General features: G+C 37.5%; 2 protein-coding genes and 2 non-coding genes across 4 annotated transcripts; 2 read left to right on the top strand and 2 right to left on the bottom strand.

Moving 5' to 3' along the window:
- Positions 1-1,051: 1,051 nt before the first annotated feature.
- LOC101305840 lies at positions 1,052-3,378 on the top strand. The gene is made up of 3 exons (XR_184549.1): positions 1,052-1,567; positions 1,775-2,942; positions 3,150-3,378. It is a non-coding gene; the product is annotated as an uncharacterized LOC101305840 (transcript).
- Positions 3,379-7,524: 4,146 nt separating this feature from the next.
- Positions 7,525-8,924, bottom strand: LOC101305551 (transcription factor bHLH87-like). Its single transcript, XM_004297576.1, has one exon. The coding sequence runs from the start codon at positions 8,885-8,887 to the stop codon at positions 7,763-7,765; it is 1,125 nt and encodes a 374-aa protein (XP_004297624.1). The 5' UTR covers positions 8,888-8,924; the 3' UTR covers positions 7,525-7,762.
- A 74-nt stretch (positions 8,925-8,998) lies between these two features.
- On the bottom strand, positions 8,999-12,203 carry LOC101305365. The gene is made up of 3 exons (XR_184548.1): positions 11,759-12,203; positions 9,255-9,460; positions 8,999-9,084 (listed from the first exon to the last, which is right to left on the bottom strand). It is a non-coding gene; the product is annotated as an uncharacterized LOC101305365 (transcript).
- Positions 12,204-12,618: 415 nt separating this feature from the next.
- LOC101299956 lies at positions 12,619-20,305 on the top strand. The gene is made up of 5 exons (XM_004298517.1): positions 12,619-12,627; positions 17,485-17,697; positions 18,017-19,035; positions 19,185-19,236; positions 19,358-20,305. Exons 1-5 carry the CDS (start codon positions 12,619-12,621, stop codon positions 20,303-20,305), a joined length of 2,241 nt encoding a protein of 746 aa, XP_004298565.1.
- The last annotated feature ends 921 nt before the right edge of the window (positions 20,306-21,226 follow it).

Below are 21,226 nucleotides of genomic sequence, written 5' to 3'. Positions count from 1 at the left end.
AGAAACTATGAAATATTGACGACGGTGTTAGCTCGTTCTTTGATGTTTCAAAAAGTCCAAAATGGTTTGATTTATCCTTAAATATGCCTACGGTAGGACTTGATGTCCTAGAGAGTATTTTATGTTTATGTAATGAAATATTGTATGGATTGATCGTTCATAGATCGTGTTGATGTGGTATCATGGTGTAACGACCATGAGATCAGAGATTGTTATCTCGTATATGTTTGACAAAGATAATAGATTATTCGGAACAAAGTGTGTCCTGGAATATAGGAACACTTGGTACGTAAAATGATTAACTTCGTAATAGATATATGTGCTGGTAACAGTCGAATTCCATTATAGGGAATGATTATGTAATGATTGGTGTAAATTGGATTGACCTTCATGGTTGATGATGAGATTGCTCAGTGTAAGCAAAATTTGCTGTTACACAAGATGACATGCCCTAAGTATTGTATTGGGTGACCGTTAAAGATATTGTGATTTAGTCACCGATATGTTATTGCACATGTATTGTTGGCATCGAAATTGTTTGTGCCAGTGGAAATAGTTAATCACTATTGGGGCTATGTGTTGAAAGATAAATGCATGTACTTATATATATACATTGTGATTTCAGTTTGTTTGCCTAAAGGAGCAGACGGTGTCCTTAATAAGAACTGTACGGTAAATGAAATTGTTACTTGAGGCAAGAGTAGTCCAGAATTTTTATGAAGGCAACACCACAAGATGTAAAAATGGAATTGGGAGTTAGAGTCCGACAAGAGAATATCAGTTTGTGACTTTGTATTGTGAAATCTAGTCCATGTGAAATTTTGATGACGAAATTTATTTAAGAGGGGTGGAATGTGAGACCCCGGAAATATTTAAAGAGCTAAAGTTGAATAGTTTGATATTTGAATCATAATCTCTATAATTATTAAGTAGACTAGGAATTTTTTTTGGATATTTTAAAGAAGATGATACTTTAGTTTAGAGATTTAGTATTGAAGTAGGCTTTGTGATAAGTATGTGCTAAGTTTTGTATAATTTTTCAGAGAGCTCGTTGTAATAAGTTTCAGAAGTTTGGAAATAAGAAAAACACTTCAAGTATAAGAAAATTTGGCGGTTTGATTTGGGTCGTGTATATATACAGAGCAAGAGAGAATGAAATCAGATCAGAACAACGGATTCAGACCCGGACCGGGTCATTCTCGACCCGAACGGAATCGACGGGTCAACCCGACTTTTTCTTTGTCCTTCGACGATGGCGTGGCGGAAGATTAGTGGCGACGGCTTCATCTTGTCCTTCCCGACCTCCCTGTGATTCCAGTTTGAAAAGTTGAGCTCTGGAGAAGAAGAATCGAAGAAGGAGAAGAGAGACTGGGTTCGCCAGCGATCTTCGGATTCCGGCCCCAACGACGACCACGACCGGTGCTGGTAGCTTCGCCTCAACTCCCTGAACATCGTTGTTGTACTGGCTTTCGAAGAGAAGCCTTGAGGAGGGAGAATCGAACAGAGGAAGTCTCTGAGTTTTCCGGCGAGTTCCCATGTTTCCCGGCGACCTCTGTTTTCGATCAAGGTATGAAACTTGGTCCATTTGTCGAGCTCTACCTGTTTATATGCTTAAAATTGAGTTTGGTGGTGTTTGGGAGAAATTGGGTTTTAGGCAGTGGAGGACTGCCGTGCGTGCCACCGTGCACGGCGGCGGTGAATGCCTAAGTTCCTTCTTCACTTTGATTTGCATTATGAATTGTGTACTGATGTTTAATTATGACTTAAATCACAGAAGCTGCATGTTTGATGATTTGGGTCAAGTTTCTGCAAGTGTTAAGGACTTTTGGGGTTGCTTCATTTTGGATGCATGAACAGAGCAGGGGATTGCTGTACAATCTACACCCAGAATTAATAATGAGTCTGGGGTATTACTGTGTTCACCACTGAACCTAATTAAGGTGAAGGTGAGCTTCGAATTTATAATCATGCATGAGCTACAAGTGTTTAATATAATACTTCTAAGTATTGATTCAGGAATTTGGAAATGGATTATGTGAATGGTAATGGTTGATTGAGTAACATGGAATGTTATATCTGGGAAGAAAGAATGTTTTAGATTAATCACAAGGGTGTGATTGGTGAGACCATGAGAACTTGAATATACATGTTTGACGTTTAGTATGAGTGGCTGGGCATAGTTATGCCTTTTATTTGTTAAATTGTGGTCATTGGAGGAATGGAGTTGAACTTTAGTATTTAAATTTGGTCTATTGAAGATGACATACAACTTTGTTGTTAAGGATCGAATGAATTCTTGTCAAATGAAATTATGGTTACATGACTGTCTTTCTTGATATGTGGAAATAATTTAGATGGGTGTCCATAGTAATCGGATGAACTACACCCAACGAGAAGAATAAGGTCTCTTCATAATAGTGATCAATTGCTATACAAAATTATTTAGTAAAGTGGAATTGGCAGTGTTACCATTTCATAAATGTTATATGTTGAGAGGCGATGAGTGAACAAAAAGTTGATCCTTTGAGTTAATTTTATACAAGGATCAGTTGGTAAATATTTGTTGTTGTTGGACTAGGACTCCAGTTACCTGAAAATAAAGATGGTGGTGTTGGCCTAGAGAAACCTAATGGAATAAGCAGCGATATTCCAGATAGGGGATTCTGGACTTGCCTCAGTTAGTGTTTTTTGCATATGATATTATAGTAAAGTGATTTATGCATGAAAGATATATTTTTTGATTCCTTGTGAATTATTGTTTGATGACCTGAGAGTGAGCGGGCCATAGTGACTTTCTTGGGTTTCGATCCCCTAAACCTCCGGAGGGGTTGTACGGACTGGAGGACGTTTAACATCCTTTGAAGTGTGGCGTCGCTCCTAGACGGTATGGCGTAAATGGACACTCTCGCTACTCCTTGCCGGTGTGTACGATAATAATCATGGTAAGGTGGTAGTTGGCTTGAGATAGATCGGTCATCAAGTTTGTATATCTACTTTTTGCCCTACTTGCATTTTTACAAGAACTGATTATTTTAAACTGTTATGCATTATGTTCACTACTAGCCATGACAAATGTTTTAAATTGTTTTCACACCTAGTTAGGGTAAAGTTTATTGAGCAGCGAGGACGAAAACTCACCCCTACAACAGTTTATGAATGCAGGTACTGTGTACGGAGACGGGATAGTTGGACGACATTGGGTGTGGCTTAGAAATTTTGTACTTCATGTTATTGATAGAGTTAAATCCGTATGACAAGTTTCCTTATTTATCGTGTCCTTGTTTAACCCTTTGATCGAGTATGTGTTTATTCGATTGTTGATCATGAACCGGACTGATATTGATTTTTGTTCAAAGAGGGCTTGTTTGATTTGAAAGATATCTAAACGTTTATATACTTTCACCTCATTTTAAAATAAACACTTATGCAAATACTTTATGAAATTTTTGATTTTTCTTTGCCTTGCAGGTTCTTAGAACCTGAGTGATGGATCCTAGCTTAGGTTTTATGAATACGCGGCACTATAATGTGCTCGATTTGATGAGGTGCAAATCGGGGCGTTACAACTAAACTGTTCTTTATCAACTTCTTTTTCAAATGAATGAAGGGTGGACCAGAAGATGTGTGAAAATTCATCGACGTTAATTAAAAGAAAACGAGAATACAGTCAACCAAAGGAAATGAAACTGAACTCTTCAAAAAGTACTAAAATGAAAAGGTGCATGAAGCGACCAAAACGATAGTTAAAACCAAGGAAGAAAAAATCGATAATTTTAGCGAAATATATCTTTCCCTCCCAAGATTTTTTAGTCCGAAACTCCTGATATTTCAGGAAATTTTTGAAATCCCACCGAAATTTTTGACTGGCGCTTTGCACGTGGTCCAAGCGTCGAGCCTTTGCTTCTCCTCCACGTGTCCTCTTTCCATGGAGTAAAATTGAAGAAAAATGTTCAATTTTGCACCCAAGGGGATTCGAACATTGATTGGGTTATTACAACCCTAACACCTTAACCAACCCTACTAAGAGCAACTTTAACAGACTCTCTACTTTAGCTTTTAGCTTTTAGCTTTTAGCTATTTTAGAGAGCGTGTTTAGCTTTTTTTGATATTTTTGGAGCTCCAGTAGACTAGTCATAGTTTAGCTATTATAACTTTTAGTTATCTCGCTAGCTATATTTAGCTAGCGAGATGACTTAGATGAGGGTAGCTATAATTTAATACATTCCTTGTAAGATATATTACGTGATATAAAAATATATTTAAACTATTTAATCTTTATTTGAAGAATAATGTTGATGTAATGCTAGCTAAAATAGAGAGCATTGATGCAGTCGTATTTCTAAAGTGGCTAGCCAAAATGACATTTTAGCTAATTTGACTAAAATTTAACTTTAAAATGGCTAGTATTGCTAAAGATCTCTAACCATCTAACTTGTTTATTTTAGTATCTTTACAATATATATTGGTTGGCTTCTTTCCAAATCTGAAAAGTAAAAATTAGGTAAATGTCTAATATACAACTAACTTTTTTACCTACACTTCTTAATTTCTTTTTAATATATCTGCAGGTTAAATGACTATTCTTCACAGTACACTGAAGACTCTACACAGAGAGACGATAAAGATATATAGTGAAAATTTTGTACCTCATAGGTCTTATACGTGGTTTTAAAATACTCATATAATTCCATGTGAAATGTATCATATTTATATAAGACGTGATGGCCTAGCCCCTAGTCTCCTTTTGGGTTTCTAGCCATAAAAAAAATTAAAAAAATAAAAAATAAAAAGATGTTTAAAGTAAACTTTTAAGAATTAGTAACGGTCCAGCACTAACTTTTTCACCTTAACTTACTACAACTCCTTATAGATCCATGTTTATTCAAGGTTTTCATTTCAAATATAATACATAATATAGAAAACAAACATCTCTTAAAGTTTGGTTTAAAATTTCCTTGTTTTTCTTCAAACATCTCATTTTTTTACTGCAATCGATATTTTCCCGAAATTTCCATATTTTGGAGGGTCGAAATTTCCGAAATTTTCTTCCCTTCGTTTACCCCCCCCCCAAACAAAAAAAAAAGCCAAATCCATATGACATATTCATTGTATATGGAAAAAAGTAATAACATAAACGAAAATTATGAAGTCCAAAAAAATCTCGACAACGGTAAAAGTGAATAAATTCAAGAGACAAATGCCATCGAGTCAAACCACATAAGCAAGGCCAAAATGAGCAAGAGCATCCGCGAATTTTTATCAACTTAACAAGCTATTGAACTTTAACTTTTTGTATAACTCTCGACCATCTATGATCCATGTGTCGACTGGTGATGGAGTACATTTTACATCGGCAATAATGTTAAGCCCTGCATTACAATGGATAATTAAAATCTTTAGCCATTGCACACGCCTAACTATATTTAAATCTGATGTTCTAATTTTGACTTTTTGAATCAAAAGGAAATATTATTAATAGGAAGTTAGGAACGACTAAGGTCGTACATGAGGTGCATCCAGTTTCAATTTTGGAGCTAATACATCTGATATAGGCCACTCAAAAATCAAAATTGACATTAAACATCAGCCTGTACCTAATAAGACAATGAACTACTCATCGCGTGACCAAGTAGATGATACAGGACTGAAAACAGTTAACCAAACAAGTTCGTCTAGAGACCGCAATTGGTGTGCGAAAATACTTGAAAACTGCACGGAGTCTACCACATCTTTAGCACCTAAAATGTCACACAATAAGTTCCATCTTATATGAAACAAGGTCCATCAACCTTGTTCCTTTCTCATCTCCCTTGCCGTTGGTGGTGCACGGAGATAATACTCCCGTCGGCAGAGAAACCTATAGAAATCCAGACCATACCGATTGGAGCATCTACCAAGGTCCCAGATCCAAAACCAAGCCTTGGAGAAGTCCAAACCAAATAGGCTCGGGTTAGGACCTGACAATAGGCCAAGAGCTGGTAACCCGAAATGATATGGGCACCCATCCATTCAAAGTCGTCCTTGCTTGGCCGTTGACTGCCTAGTGCGGCAACGCCCACCTCCATCCCAACCACCAAAGGATATCATAGAGAAGAGTTCTGCAAGTAATTTTCTTTAATTCAGATTATAATTGCATATTCCAAAAACGTGACATTATATATTATATACACCTCTGTGCGCGCGCCATCAATTCGTCTTATAATCTCGTTGCATGCTCTTATTATTAATCAAACTACCCTATAGCAGCCATCATATGAATTTATGAAGTGTTTCTAACCAGAAACAGCTACATCACAACTGTTTATCAAAGCCTACAAAATATGAGTTCGCAGAAATTTTCCACACACGCAAATTAGTCATGTTGACACCTGTAGAACAATAATAGTACGATTGAGAAACCAAGAAGCAAAAGCCAAACGCTAAGATTCAGGTCCCCTTCAACAACAGAATGTCTAAATATAGCAAAAAAGCTCCCCACAGCAACCATCTTTTATCCAAAAAATAGAAAACCAATTTTTTTTTATCCCTTTTACGTACTATGAGCAGGAGGCCAAATAAGACCCGCACATCACTTCCATGCCAATATCATCACAATCTTTTTATCTTCCTTTCTCGATTTTTCCTTCCTTTTTGTTATCTATATCCCAACAAATTCCATTCTTATCATCATTCTAAGTTTCTAGCTAACTAAGCTAAGAAAATTTGTACTTTAGTTAAAATGAGAACTAGGGAAAATCAAAGGGTTTAAGATTGGTATATATAGCTGCTCAGAACATATAGATGTTGAATCCTCCGTATGGTATTATATATATGGAACAATCGATCAGATAGGCACACATTTGGCCATACAATTCATTCACGTTTGTCAGCTGATCGAGTCCAGATACATGCAGCATGGGGGACATACAGTTTCGACTGTTTCGCCAAAATCCCAAACCGAAAATTCATAGCAAAACCACACCGTTATCACAACAATCATCCATTCATGATGATGTTATTGTCATCATGAAGAATATCATTAGAACAATGAAGTTATAGGGAAGGGCTTTTTATATGCAATTGATTAATAAACCCGGCCACCTGCCTAAAATCAAGAAAAAAGAAGAAATATGCATGTGCTAAGCAATGAGGTTTGGGGATATTTTCAAAGGCACGCTTTGGGTTGAATCAAGGAGACAGGACCACTGACTAGGATTCACAATTCTTAAGAGAATGTCCCTTGTATTGGTTAGCACAACAATGCCTTAAACTAATACTTAGCACAATTAAACATCTCCAAGAAAGCTGAGCCTCAAGGACATTGAACACATAAACATTCATGCAGACCAGCTTTAAGAGATTAATCACTTTCTAGCCCATTGAATTTATCATAGGGATATAATTGCTAATTTGTATTCAAATGAAGAAGAAATGATCATCTGCAGCTACATTATTTCCTTGATTTGCTACTTCCACTATGTACAGAGCATGACATTCAATCCCTTCACTGAGCATCACACATGGCCGAATAGTGGAAACAGTAAAAGATGGTAGTGGAAAGAGAATTTTCCCAAAAGGAGGTCTTGGGTGGGGGTGCTATGATGGCATGGAATGTGACTTAACAAAGCCTGGATTAGAAATCAAGATGTAATGATGAAGAGAATGATTTGGGTCAAATAGAGTTTTGGGAGGTTAATCATTGTGGATGAAATGATGATGGGAATGATTAAAGGTCTTTTGGTTAGGGCTTCTATTCTTCTTCTTTTTCTTTTGTTTTTGGGGACTAGTTTGGGGGTTGATGGATATTATGATTAGGGTGAAGGTGTAGTGGGACATGGTGTGTTTGCATGGGAAAGGAAGGATTGAAAGAGAAAGCAAAGCTTGCAGGAGGAAGACAATTACTCATGGAATCGATCTTTTGGCCCAGATTCTCTAAAGCCTTGACTTGCGACCTGAGAAACTTGAGGTAATTTGCAGCCTCATCCAGCATGGAAGCAGTATCCATCTTGCTTCCACCAGGAACCAGCTTCTGCAAAACCCTAATTCTCTCACTGATCCTCTCCCTCCTTTGCCTTGCAGCCACCGTCTGTGGATCAGACGAGATCTTCACATTCTTCCTCTTGGGCCGCTCCACCATCTCTATGCCCAAGTTGACTGGCCGGAAAGCCGCGGCACGGTAAATCATCTCCTTCATCTGTGCAATGACCTCTGGATCAGGTTCTTGATCAGTGGCGGAACCTGATAGTGATGATGAAGTTGGCTGTTGAAAGTTGATGTTGGTTGTGCTTGGAGTGGTGGACTTCTGATCTGATGATGATTTGAGCTTCTTTGCCTTGGGTGGGTTTTCAGATATGAGCCTAAACCCACCACCTTCTGTAGTAGTTGTAGAAGAATCTGTTTGAAGAAGATCAAAGTGTTGACTATAATTTTCTGCATAAAACTTGAGCTGATCACTTTGGTCATCGTTGCGGCATCTCTTGCTGAAACTTTGAGTCTCTTTGTTTGGTCTTGAGGCATTGTTAGTGGTCTCAGACTCGGATGAGACTGCAGTAGTAGTACTGCCTGTTCCAAAGTTCCACAAGTTTGATCTTCGACAATTTGGAGCAATTGTAGAATTAATCGCATCATCTTGATCTAGACATGTAGTGTCTTCAGCAGTGTTGCTATTGGTAGCAGAGAACAAGCAATCTAGAGACTCAATGGAACACGTTGCCGTTGCTGCTGGCCGAGCCTTGTTTTGATGATGATCATCAACCACGAAAGCACTGTTTATCAGTGAGTTCATTGAAAAAGGCCTACTGATGATAAAAGGGACTTGACACAATTGCTCAGCGGCCAAACTTTTACCACCCCAATGTTGTTGAGCCATCTCAGTATTACTCGCTGGACTCTGGTTATTTGAATTCATCAGTATGTGAGATTCTTGGACTTGTTGGAGTTGATGATCTTGGATTGGAATATTTAAAACAGTGGAGCTTGAGTTACTGGACATCAATAAGCTTTCTTGATCAAGATCATGTTGATGATGATGGTTGCTCCATAAGGTGGATGTGTTTGTGATAATGTGTGAGCTATCCCAAGCAAAACTATCCATTGATAATAAACCTTCAGTGTGTGAAGTTTTCTTGAGATCAGAATGAGTACACAATATGATGTAATAATTATTGAATAGAAATTATCCCTATTTCCATTATAGATACACATATATCATGTATCTTGCAGAGGATAGCTAGCTGAAGTAATTGAATTGGACTACAGGACATTAGATGACATACCAGTCTCAGATCCAGCTGCCAACCAATGTAGAATAGCGAAGAGCCAACCAAGACCAGAAAAACGCTTACTTTAGCTTTAGTGACTTCAATGCTTTCTCTCTCAACAAATCAAACCTCAGCAGCTTCAGCTTTATATATGCTTCGTCTGCAAAATGGCACTTCTAGTAACGGCCGTCTTTAGTTCATCTATATCATGAAACCGCTACCTGAGGTAAACAACCAAGATATAACGTCAGTTTTGGCAACTGTATATATAGACCAAAATAATTAAACCACAGCAGAAAAAAAAAGAAAAGAAGTAATAGTCCTAGATCATGCTAAGCTCTCATGCCTGAGATACTTGCTTCATGGGGAAAAAAGGATTGAGAGAAAACAATATGAGCATGACATAATTGAAGAACGGCTTTTCTTTCCCTACCTTAATGTTGAGAAGCTATAGCTAGCAAGGGAGCACCAATAGATTGATACAGTGTTTTGTTAGTTGGTTGTGGCATGGCATGCTTAAATAGATATATAGGGAAGAAAAACAAATGATACAATTTTATATTCAAGCTAGCAATATCATATATGTATATGCATTGGTAATAGTACTAGAACATGTATACTATGAGGAAAAAGATAGAGGTGATAAAATACTATAGTTTCAAAGAGTTGAAAGAAGTATATATATATAAATAATTAAATGGGGTTTGGAAAAGAGATAAGGGTTTTGGTCAGTTTGGTGGGGGTGTAAGAGTATATTTTTGCAGATGGGGAGCATGAGAAATCAGAGATGATCAGAAAGCATTTTGAATAATAATCTTAACAGCTGATTCAATTATTTCTCTATTCTTCGTTGTTTGGTTTCTGCATTCTTTGTAGTGGGAAAGCTGGGCTCTGACCTCCTTTTGCTGTTGCTTATATGCTACATTTCCATGCGCACTGTAAAGTTTCAGTAAAGGTTAATTGCAGTTGGAGTATTAGTGCAAGGTGTGATCAGAGCATCTTTTACAGTACCACTTCAAAGATGATGAGCATAGATTTAAAGATCATGTCTCTTTCTAAAAGAGTTTCACTAATCATAGTTTTAATCATAACCTATAACTTTTGCTTACCTTTTTACTGCAGTACTTTTTCTTGGTGAAAAATGTGAATATATATGTATATATAGATGGTGCCAGTGCCACAACCCAGATAATAGCCTGCTTATGGATAATCCTCGCTGATATATTAATAAACACAATTTTGTTGGAGTACTCGGCTAGCTATAGCTATAGCTACCATGAAAAGAATGGCAATATGTCTGATAAACAGATCTATAATTTTCTAAATCAAAGTGTGTTGAGAGAATTCATGTGCTTTTTTGTTGTTGAAAGGATTCATGTGTGTTTAAGAGCTCTAACATATACACCCCATTCAAACAAAAACCAAGAGCTCTAATAACATATATATACAAACTGTTAACCTTACATGATCATGCAAGTGAACATATAGAGCCCTGATCGAAATGGAATTGATTTGAGTATTGAAATATATGAACAATATGATAGAAAATTCTATAATGTGTTAAGTTTCTGCATGAGATCGCCCGTCAAGGTTTAATTTTCATGTACATATGGTTTCCTATCATACCCAATATGATAATCATCACATTTATCATCACATTATTTGATCCTCACTGTTACATATATCTAGTTTAGAACGGCAAAGTTATTCTTGTAAGATCATTTACTCGGTAATATTTTCCCATAATTACTCCGCCAAGGATCATCATCCTGAAGAATAACCATATGGAAAAGTTTTGCAGGTAATCAATAAAAGGAATTCTGTCTTGGCATGGGAATTAGGAATTAGAACATATACTAGTAACACCCAAGTGTTTAGAACATGGCAGGAGGCAATTGCAAAAACAGTCAGAGAGGAGGAGGAGATAGATGCAAATAGAATTTTGTCTCATCACATCAGATCCTAAATATGCAGTTAGTATACTCTACTACAGTACTACTTGTACATTATATACTTCATCTACAAACTTGTTTGAGAGAGAGAGAGAGAGAGGTGATTCAGCAGCTGGTTTCTGAGTCGACCTACCCACACCCACATGCATCCCATCATCATGTACAGCTCAGTCCTGAATGGGTTGCCATGGTATGCATTTCCCATTTGCAGTTGCTTAACCTCTCATCTCTCTCTCTCTCTCTCTCTCTCTCTCTCTCTCTCTCTCTCTCTCTCTCTCATAGATTATATATTTGTCAACTCTTATGTTTTTCTTCACCTCTGCAGATCATCAGTTGGAAATATTTAATTTGCAACTTAAGATTGCTTGAAAGATATCATTGAAACCATACGAATAAGAGAGAATATATATTGCTCACACATGCAAATTGCAAATATATATTGAAGATCGACTTGAATCATGTAACTACTTACTAAACCGTGCAATATAATCACAATTTTCGTCCGTATATATGCATATAAAGATATATAACATATATAAAAACAAAGGGAAGTGACATGGGACTTACCTCATTTAGTCTTCTATGATAGGCTGGAGACTTGATCGAGCTTGGAGTTCATAGTAGGCTGCCGCCTATCGGTATGAATAGTTTGGCTTAACTTTGAATTTATAACACTGTCAAAGCTAAACCACTCTGCGCACAGCAGCCAATATATAACTGACTCTGAAGTTTGAACAAACTAAGCCCAGTCTTCTGTGTTTATATGATCGACCATGATCACAAAGGACATAAGTATCTGTGCTTAAATATGCGATTGCTGTATTTCTGTACGGATTACTACTACTGGTGCAGATGCATTAGAAACACCCTCTAGCTACCTCGTGGTCCTCATTCAGAATGGACTTACTTTGTCCTCCAGGCATCCGTAGCCATTTCAACTTATGAGATAGACAACTTTTACTTCACAACACTTTCTCCGTCTCTCTGTTTTTACATTTTGTGTGGTAGAACACTTTAAACTGCGAATAGGATCGGTCGAGTTTAGACTCTCGATCTCCTTCGGCTCTCCCACCACCTCCAAAAGACACGCATATTTAATCAGAGGGCTCAATCTTATCTTTGTGGGGAAAATGAATGCACTCCTCATCAGTCCGCTTGCTTGTTTCCTTTGCTTATTGCCCATGTCATAGTCGCATGGAGACATTTCAGCAGACGTCTTGTACTCGTGAGACCTCAAACAACATAATTTTTCGATATTTTATGGAAAAAAACTCCAACTATATTTGATATGTGTATCCTATAGTACTGACTCTTTTTTATGTTTATAACTTTGTTACATTCTGAATAAAATTTACAATGTCAATTTAATATTCATAGTTATGTAACGTAATTCTCTCTCAACATTAGCAAATAGCATACGGTAAGAAATGAGCCGGGTAAGTTTAATGTCGGCCGATGATCGTCAGTGGAGGTGGTCCAATTTCTCTACGTCAATATCTCAATTCATGCCGTCCGCCCTCCCTCCCGCGTAATTTTTGGCTTTCAGCTGGCGGGAAGACGTGAGCTGTCGGCCCGACCCGGCTGGGATCTCGGCTCGGCCCGATTCGATCAGGCTGGTCCCGGACTATCCAAGTAGGCCCGCAATCCTTCCCACATTCTATTATTACGGGCCACACGTGAACTGAACGCTCCTATTCACACGTGGCGGGAAATGATTGGGAGAGGATCTGAGGGGATAGGCGAAGTCCACATGGGATGGGATATGAAACGCAGTGGAGAGCTGTAAAATGGGGACCCCATCGGATTTCCCTAGAGTCGGAATCAAAACCTTTAATTAACATTATCCTCATTCAACCCCTATATCTGCTTCGATGTGGATGTGCTGCACTGGATTTTTGTTCTTCCCCCTCTCTTCTTTGCTTTGCCCATTTTTGGACTTTGCTTGCATTATTTCGCAAGTCAAATCGCACAATCAGATCCTCCGAAACATGTTAAAGTTTTGTTAGTTTTCCTCATTGTCTTCACGAAATGTTGATTTGATAATAAAAAAATGCAGAAAACAAAATTAGTATCATGTGATATGTGAATTGCTCGATAATATACTTGGTCGTCATGTTAATTTGTAAAAACAGATTAATGATTGAAGTAATGTCAGGTGAATCACTTTTCCAGATGCTAAATATATATGCATCTCAACTGATGTGGTAAAGACACTGAATTGACGAAATTTTATCACATTTTAATTTCTTGTCACATCAGCTGTTACATAAAATGAGATGCATATAGTATCATAAAAGATGATTCATCTAACATTTTTTTTTTTTTCATCATACGAACTTTCCAAAGCTGAGTTTCAGGGTTTGCTTCATCGTTTATTGGTAAAGAGTAGAGTGCGCAGACTCTTTTAATTTAGAGATAGAAGTGAGTCTTGGGCAAAGTTTTGTTGGATTCATCATGCATTTATAATTGGTATATACAAAAGAATCTGTTATGGGTGCTAAGAACAGAAAGAAACAAGTGATCGATATATTCATGCATGTAATTATGTATGATAATCATTGATCATATATGAAGTGAGTGGACACTTCAACTCACTGATCGATATCACCTCAGAATGAACTCTAATGCATAATTCTCATGTCGAATTTTTTTTCATTGAGCCGAAACCAGAAGTGAATTCCAATCTTCGTAAAACCCTAGCCACTGTCTATAAGTGAGAATAATTATGGCACCGTAATTTCCCATTGCAGACCTTTCATATCATTTAAGATCGAGTTCCTTGAAGCATGGCATTATTATACATCCGCCGTATCTTTCTTCACGCGCGGTGAAGGTACGTTGAACGGTTGAAGGGAGCTGACTTCCTCCCGTTAGGCATTATATACATGTCGTTGATCAGCATGTATGCATGAGTATTACGAAGGGACCAATTCGAAGAAGAATCGAGAGTTTAGAGCGACTATGACTTGACATGAAAAATTCATCACCCACAATGACATTCCTAGTAGTCGGTCAAATTTGCAGAAGAAGCCAAATGCCCCAAGGTATGGGATCGGGTCCTTAATTATCTTCCCCTGTAGAACGAAGAAGCATCATTGTCTCAACAAAGTCTAGAATCACCTCTCCTATATTTTACAAGCTGGCTCTCCAGGTTCATGATGTTGATACCTTCATGCATTGAGAGGAGACACCATTCCGACATCTTCCAATTCTATCGTTGATGTCATCTTCAATGCTAGCTAATTACATGAACACGTACACATTACAATTTCTTTCATTGATACTACCGACGTGCGTGTTATTGTCTAGTACAAGTGATCGATCAGAGTGTTCGAGACAACTGGTGTATACATGCGATGGCTCACAAAAGTTTCTCTCTATGTCATTTGACGCAACTTGGTAGTTTGTCAAATCGATCAGGCTAATCTTCATAGTGTTTCTTTAGTCGTATTATATATGCTATATTAGTTCGATCAATATATACCTTGCTTACAAAGCAGGATAATTGATTTGCACTTTTGAGAGAGGAAGATTTCGGGTCTAATCTAGTGTTCTAGTAATTTACTTGCTCTAAGTAATTTGTTCCTCTCCTAATCAAAAGTCTCTTTAGCATTTCTCATATCCTGATGATCGATTAAAATAAGAAATTTAAAAAAAAAAAAAAAAAAGCCTACAACTTAATTTTGATATGTTCAATTTAATATGCATATTGTTAGCTAGCTGGTGCCAAAAATTAGATCAATTACTGAATTGATTGTTACTCCCACATATATTGGTTGACGCCTGCCTTGATACGACATTGCTGTGACTCCAAGTCTCTTACTCTATTGTCTTGGGGTTTTCATGGGATTGAGGGTTTTCATGGGATTGATGGTCTCTTGATGCCCAATTCTTAGGATCACGTACCTTCTCTGAATAAAACACCCGCTTCTTTCTCCTGCTGAAATTAAGCTGTTGCGTACTGCACAGATGTGCCTCAGTGCCTCTCAGATGTTTACCTATATGAATGTTAGATAGGTATTCGTAAACAAATTGGCAAGCAAACTTGTTGGGACAATAACAATATACGACTTCAGGAGAAGCTGTCATCCTCTCTCACTAGGATACAATATATTCCCAAGATCTGATCAGCTTACAACAGCTCTAAAAAGTCCATCTTCACATCCTTTACAAAGTGGTGATAAATCACAGATTGGTTATCATGAAAGATTATTCTAGCATAAGTAGATAATTTTCAACCTGAGGTAATCTACTAGAAAACTCATTATCAGCACCACATTAGTTCCACCCGTCCTATTTCAGAACAACCGACTATATAATATATTGGTAAGTGATTACAAAAGCCTCTTCAACTGTAAATCTATGTATGCATAAGAAACTTTAACTCTTTTTTTTTTTTTTTCTTTTCTTTTTTTGGATCAAAAGAAACTTCAACTTGTTTATCCATCAAACGTTCCATCCAAAATGTTGCAAAGGTCATTATATATCTTACTCCAAACAGGTATAAAAAATAAACAGACATATATAGATGGGGAAAAAATTAATATTCCCCTCTTTTTGAGACTTCTATTGGGTGCACACAGGTTAAAACCTGTATAAATCCCTTTCAGAAAATAACACAACTGTTGGTATGTTTTTGCTTACAACTTAACAAACCAATTTCTAAGAGTAAACTATACATTGGAGGATACATGCATATGCACGAAGCCATCGTGTTATCGATCTTTATTAGTGGGGAAATGTTCTTCAAAAGTGATACCAAAAACTAGTGAACACAAATAACTTCCACATCATAGAAAGATATGCTCATCATCGATCTCACCATCAGCATTGTTAGAAAAAGAGTCCCATATATAGTTCAGAGAATGCTCCATATCGGGTTCATTCCATGCTAGTGATGCTACTGTTCCCATGCAAACTGGCCCACCTTCATCTTCAGGGGATGCTGGGGGCAGACCACTCAACTTCATCTTCAGGTTAACGTTTCTTCTTAATTAATTGGCGTGCATGCATGCCTTCTTCTCGATGCCCAAGTTCTGGAGTCTCTCAATTTTTGGAGAGGACGAGAGAGGTTAGGGACTTAGGGTTTATGGGCCTAGGATATATATCTCCTTTAGGGTTTAGGGTTTAGGGTACACCATTTTAAAATTCTTTACCTGCATATTTGTGAAGTTGATTTAATGAATATAGTTTCAGGCATTTATGTATAATTGAGAGATCAAATCCTGAACATACAAAGAGCTATGATCTTTTCTAACCTGACTAGATCTTTGTTGCGTAACGTTGACCTAGCACGATCACTCCAAGAATATATTCAATTTTCTTGTAAAAAATTGCAGACGATCTTTCACAAATCTAGGTGTGGCATAAAATTCGTAAAATTCGAGCCCCCATAGCCATACATTGAACAACGTTAACGTGGCCATAGTCGTCCTAAATTCTTTTACAATAGAACACTTGCTCAACAAGCAGATCTTTAAGCGCAATCTTCACCAGATTTTTCGTTAAAGAGTGGCCAAATTTTTGAGAAAAAAGAACTAGTGGCCATAAATCATAGCAGAATTTAGCACGTCCAATATTCCATGTGTGCAATAGACTCAGTCCCGTTGCTATTCAAGAACTAGTTCTGGTTCTATTCTCTCCACTTGGTCCTACAATGCCCACACCTCTCTCATATCCAACTCTTTGTTAAACAGATAGATCCTCATTAGTAGACTTATAAAGTAACCCTCTTTCTCCTTCATAACTATCTTCCCTCACAAATATCTGTCTTCACTTTCTGGGTTTGTTTGTGCCTGATTTTCAGCTCAACTTTTGGTGTTCTTGAGGTGGGTTCATTTTGGCTACTAAGGAAGATTATGTCTTCTGATTGATTCGCCGTGCATTTTTGGTGTTTGTATGAATGTGCCACAGAGTTTTATTTCCTCATGTTGTTATCTTTGGTACTTATATTAGTTAAACTGTTCATATGTTCTTACTGCTTGTTTATGCCATTCCAGTCAGAAGATTTGATGCTTTTAGGAATATTGATCTTGGGGTAGCTATGCAATTTATCTGAACCCATAAGGAACTCATATCCTACATTCCTACCTCGTCTAGTTTCTGGTTTCTAATGTTTGAACTTGTTTTGAAAATTTGCTATTAGGAAGTAGCTAGGTTGAGTTTCTTGATGAGCCAATTTATATTCCTATCTTCACCATTATTCGGGTAAGCTAAGCAGAAAACAAGTTGGATATTCTCATGTAGTTACGTGCTATAGATTGAGATTTACGTGAGAGAACGTTGCGGTGAAGAGGAGAGTGAGAGGTGGAGAAGAAAATGAAAAAGTGATGAGTCCTATATTTTCTAGGCTTCATGTAAATGAAACAGAGAAAGGAGGGTTAAGAGGACCTCCAAGGATTATGGCTCTCTATGACCAGTTCAGTAGCCCTGTCTGTTCAATCACCATGTTGCCTCCTGCTAACAACAATAGCAGCAGCTTGGTTTCATCCACATCCTGGAGTGATGTGAGTACAGTTATCAAAATCAAATTTAATTTGCATTTTTATAAAACATCTTGTAATATTTTAAAAACAAAATTGGACTTGCAAACTGTAAATATCTGGTTGTTAATATGTTTGTTTGAGCTCTGTTATCTCATTAGTTATTCATGCAAGGCTTCCATGCCTTAAGATAATAGTTCGCTGACTTGGTATGAAGTTGTAGTGACATTTTATTCTTGTAAAATCTCTGATATGCATGGTTCTAGCTTTGAGCACCCTCATCCATACAGTATCTCTTTGGTACTTGTCTTCAATGGTTAATGAAATTATTATTTTTTTGTAGGTTGGTGCCAATCAAAGGAGTATATTGACTCCATATTGCTACTCAGTTGTGCCTTCTCATCCCTCTGAGAAAATTCAGTCTGATTCTTCAACTGGGCCTAAGTTATATACTACAATGACAGATTATGAAAGGGTATCCTCCAAATTAAATTCTCAAGGTTTTGTTTCCACAGGGCCATCGTCATCTTCAGCTAACTGTGATTCATTTAGATCACATACTATCTCCAACTTAAGAAATTTTCGTTCGAAGAAGTTTGGGAATGAGGATGAATTTCAGTCCCCTATCTCGTCCCAAGTAACAACTTTGCATTGTAGAGACAGTCTGCGAAGCAAAGGGAAGGATAATCTACATCAATCGAGTTACACATTGCAACTCAAAGGTGATTACATTGAGAAAATGAATGGAAGTAGCACCGTACAGCTGAACTCGAGACAATATTTGGGAAACCACAATGAAGAGAGTCCTAAAGCATGTCAGATTATTGAGGACCCTGTGGAAAAGTCTATTTCTCTCACTTTAGCTAGAGTCAGGGAGTTTGAAAATATTTCATCAACCCCATCACAAAGAGTCGAGCATTTTGAATCATTAAAGCGAAAACATGAATCTGTGAGTCAAGAAAGTAGAAGTAGATCAGTGACTGATTTTAACAAACTACATTGTCCTAATGCACACTTCAACACGGAGCATTTGCTTGTGCATGACAGAGAGGCCATCAAGGATGACAGTGTGATGATATCCAGAATAGCTGTGGCAGAAGTTTCATCAAAGAGGGTAAAGGAATCATATACGAGGTCATTTCTTGAGGATGAAACTAAGTTTCCAAATGGGATTGAAAACAGCAGTGAAACAAGTCAAGAAAATTGTGAGGTTGTGCATGTTGGATCTTTAAACTGCAGACGTGGAGATGTCTCAGACATGACCATGGGGGAGTCTAGTACATCTCTGGATATCTCCCCAGATGATGTCATAGGAGTAATAGGTGATAACCAGTTCTGCAAAACAAGGAAAGCTATTGTCAAGTAAGTTCACACGTCTTGTTGAGTTGGTATATTCAATAGTTTACCTTCTGGCTCAATGTATTCTTCATTCATATCCTCGTTTTTGTTTTTATATCATTATAAAGTTGTGCTCATTTCCTGTCTAAATTCCTTCATGCTTCTATTGGCAGCCAACAAAGAGTCTTTGCAATGCAAGTGTTTGAGTTGCATAGGCTAATAAAGGTAATATTTCTTGGTAGATTGTCACAGTCTTTCTGCTATGGGATGTGCATGTCTGCCTGTGTGGATTAGCTTTTTAATTTCTCTTTTCGAGAGGTGAGAGTGAAAACTGAAAATGTAACAGGTTCAAAAGTTGATTGCTGGATCACCAGATCTATTCTTCAAAGGTAAACCACTTATCAAAAATCCTGCAGTGGAAATATCAGTACTGAACAACGTGCCAATAGAGCGAGCTCAAGAGCCAACTCCTTCAATTGTGAAACCCAAAGACTATCCTCAGAAGCCATATTCAAACACTGAATGTGGTGAGGAAAGTACAGTAGGGAAATTCCCTCTTCCTTTTGTCTACAATGATGCTAGTAGCAGAGGACTAGTTATACAGAAATCAAATAATGGTCAATATTCGAGGAAAACATCACCAGCTTCTGAAGCCACCTATAGCAAACCCGCCTCATGGTGTTTCCAACCTCCACCAGGAAATATGTGGTTAGTTCCAGTAATGTCACCTTCTGAGGGACTAACTTACAGGCCCTATAGAGGGCCATGCCCTCCAACCGGAGGTTTCATGCCACCAATTTATGGTAGCCTTGATCCAGGAAACAAAAACTACTCGAATGCAGCTTATGGTATTCCACTTACTTATCAACAAGGGATGGGAATAGGCACACCGCCTTTGCTTCAGACTTATTTTCCAACTTATACCCCGCCGGTCATCAATCATTCCAGTCATGAAAACCCGTTATCTTTTGGGGAAACTAATTTCACTTTGCCTCATCAAAGATCATGCAACATGTCCAACCAGATGAGAGAAGTAATGTCATATTACATGGGGAACATTCCAGCTCCTATAGTGAATGAATTACAAGGTAGTACACCCAACAGCCCTTCAGACAAGACCAAAGGTAATGTGCTTCCCCTTTTTCCTACTGCACCTCAAGGTGAGGAATTTGCTGAAATTGAGCAAATGAGTGAGCATCAATCGCGCGCGATCAAGGTTATTCCTCACAGTTTTAGATCAGCAACTGAATCAGCAGCACGTATATTTTTGTCAATACAAGAAGAGAGGAAGTAATTGTAGATAGCCACGTCAAGAGGAAAACTAATATATATGCTTAAAACATCTCCTACAGCTCATGTAAAACTAGAATTATCTCTATTTTGAAGGAAAAATACCTTCTCTTTTTTCCCCTCAATTAGCTCATGTATACTATCGATATCCTCTATAATACATAAAGTCTGAAGAGAGAATGAGATCCTGTATATTTATAGAATTCTCAAAATTTGTATATTCATAAAGAATCTCTAAAATTTATTGTTTTGCCTTGGGCCTGTAATCTTAGCCCAGAGCCGATGGGTAGGGCCAAACTTAACCCTACATTTTGGGTTATGGGCTCGCCCAGCCCAAGCCAACCGGCGGGCTTTGCTCGGCCCATTTTAAAACGGGCAGGGTATGAACATCACTTTTGAAGCCCTGGGCCGACCAAGGCCAGCCTTGCTTAATAGAGTAAATATATGTCTTTGCATAAATGAATTATTTGAAGAATATATATTAGATTAATTTTAAATGTATTACAATTTCATTTACACTACAAAAAGATAATTCTAGAAGTAACTTTTTTTTTTTTAATTAAATCTAATACTTTTACTCTTGTAACTACTATTAATAACTTTGAATTTAATTCATTTTATTTTTTGGGCCACGAGCGGCCCATCTTGACCCAAACGTACTTTACCCGCCCATTGGCCGAGCTTGGGGTTCGAATTTTTTTTAGGGCCGTCCCTACCCTGCCTATTTTACTTGTAGGGCTAAAAAAGCCCTTGGTTGGGTAGCATATGGGTCATCATATCTTAGGGCCGGGTCGGCCTTACCCATTTTGCAGACCTACTTTTGCCTTATAGAATTCATTTTCTCTCTTCAAAAGAGGAAAAAACTTCATAAATTAAAACATTTAACATGAGAATTGAGATTTGATTTAAATAAATATATAATATT

This window comes from Fragaria vesca, linkage group LG4, assembly GCF_000184155.1.
Source record: "Fragaria vesca subsp. vesca linkage group LG4, FraVesHawaii_1.0, whole genome shotgun sequence".
NCBI classification, from domain to species: domain Eukaryota; kingdom Viridiplantae; phylum Streptophyta; class Magnoliopsida; order Rosales; family Rosaceae; genus Fragaria; species Fragaria vesca.
This window is presented reverse-complemented; position numbering and strand designations above follow the sequence as displayed.

Excerpts from the sequence above, each read along its gene's own strand:
- LOC101305551 (XM_004297576.1), bottom strand. The coding sequence starts at position 8,887 with ATGAATTCAAATAACCAGAGTCCAGCGAGTAATACTGAGATGGCTCAA.
- LOC101299956 (XM_004298517.1), top strand. Across the intron at positions 17,698-18,016 it reads CATCCACATCCTGGAGTGAT|GTTGGTGCCAATCAAAGGAG; the intron begins GTGAGTACAGTT and ends ATTTTTTTGTAG. Across the intron at positions 19,237-19,357 it reads AGTTGCATAGGCTAATAAAG|GTTCAAAAGTTGATTGCTGG; the intron begins GTAATATTTCTT and ends AAAATGTAACAG.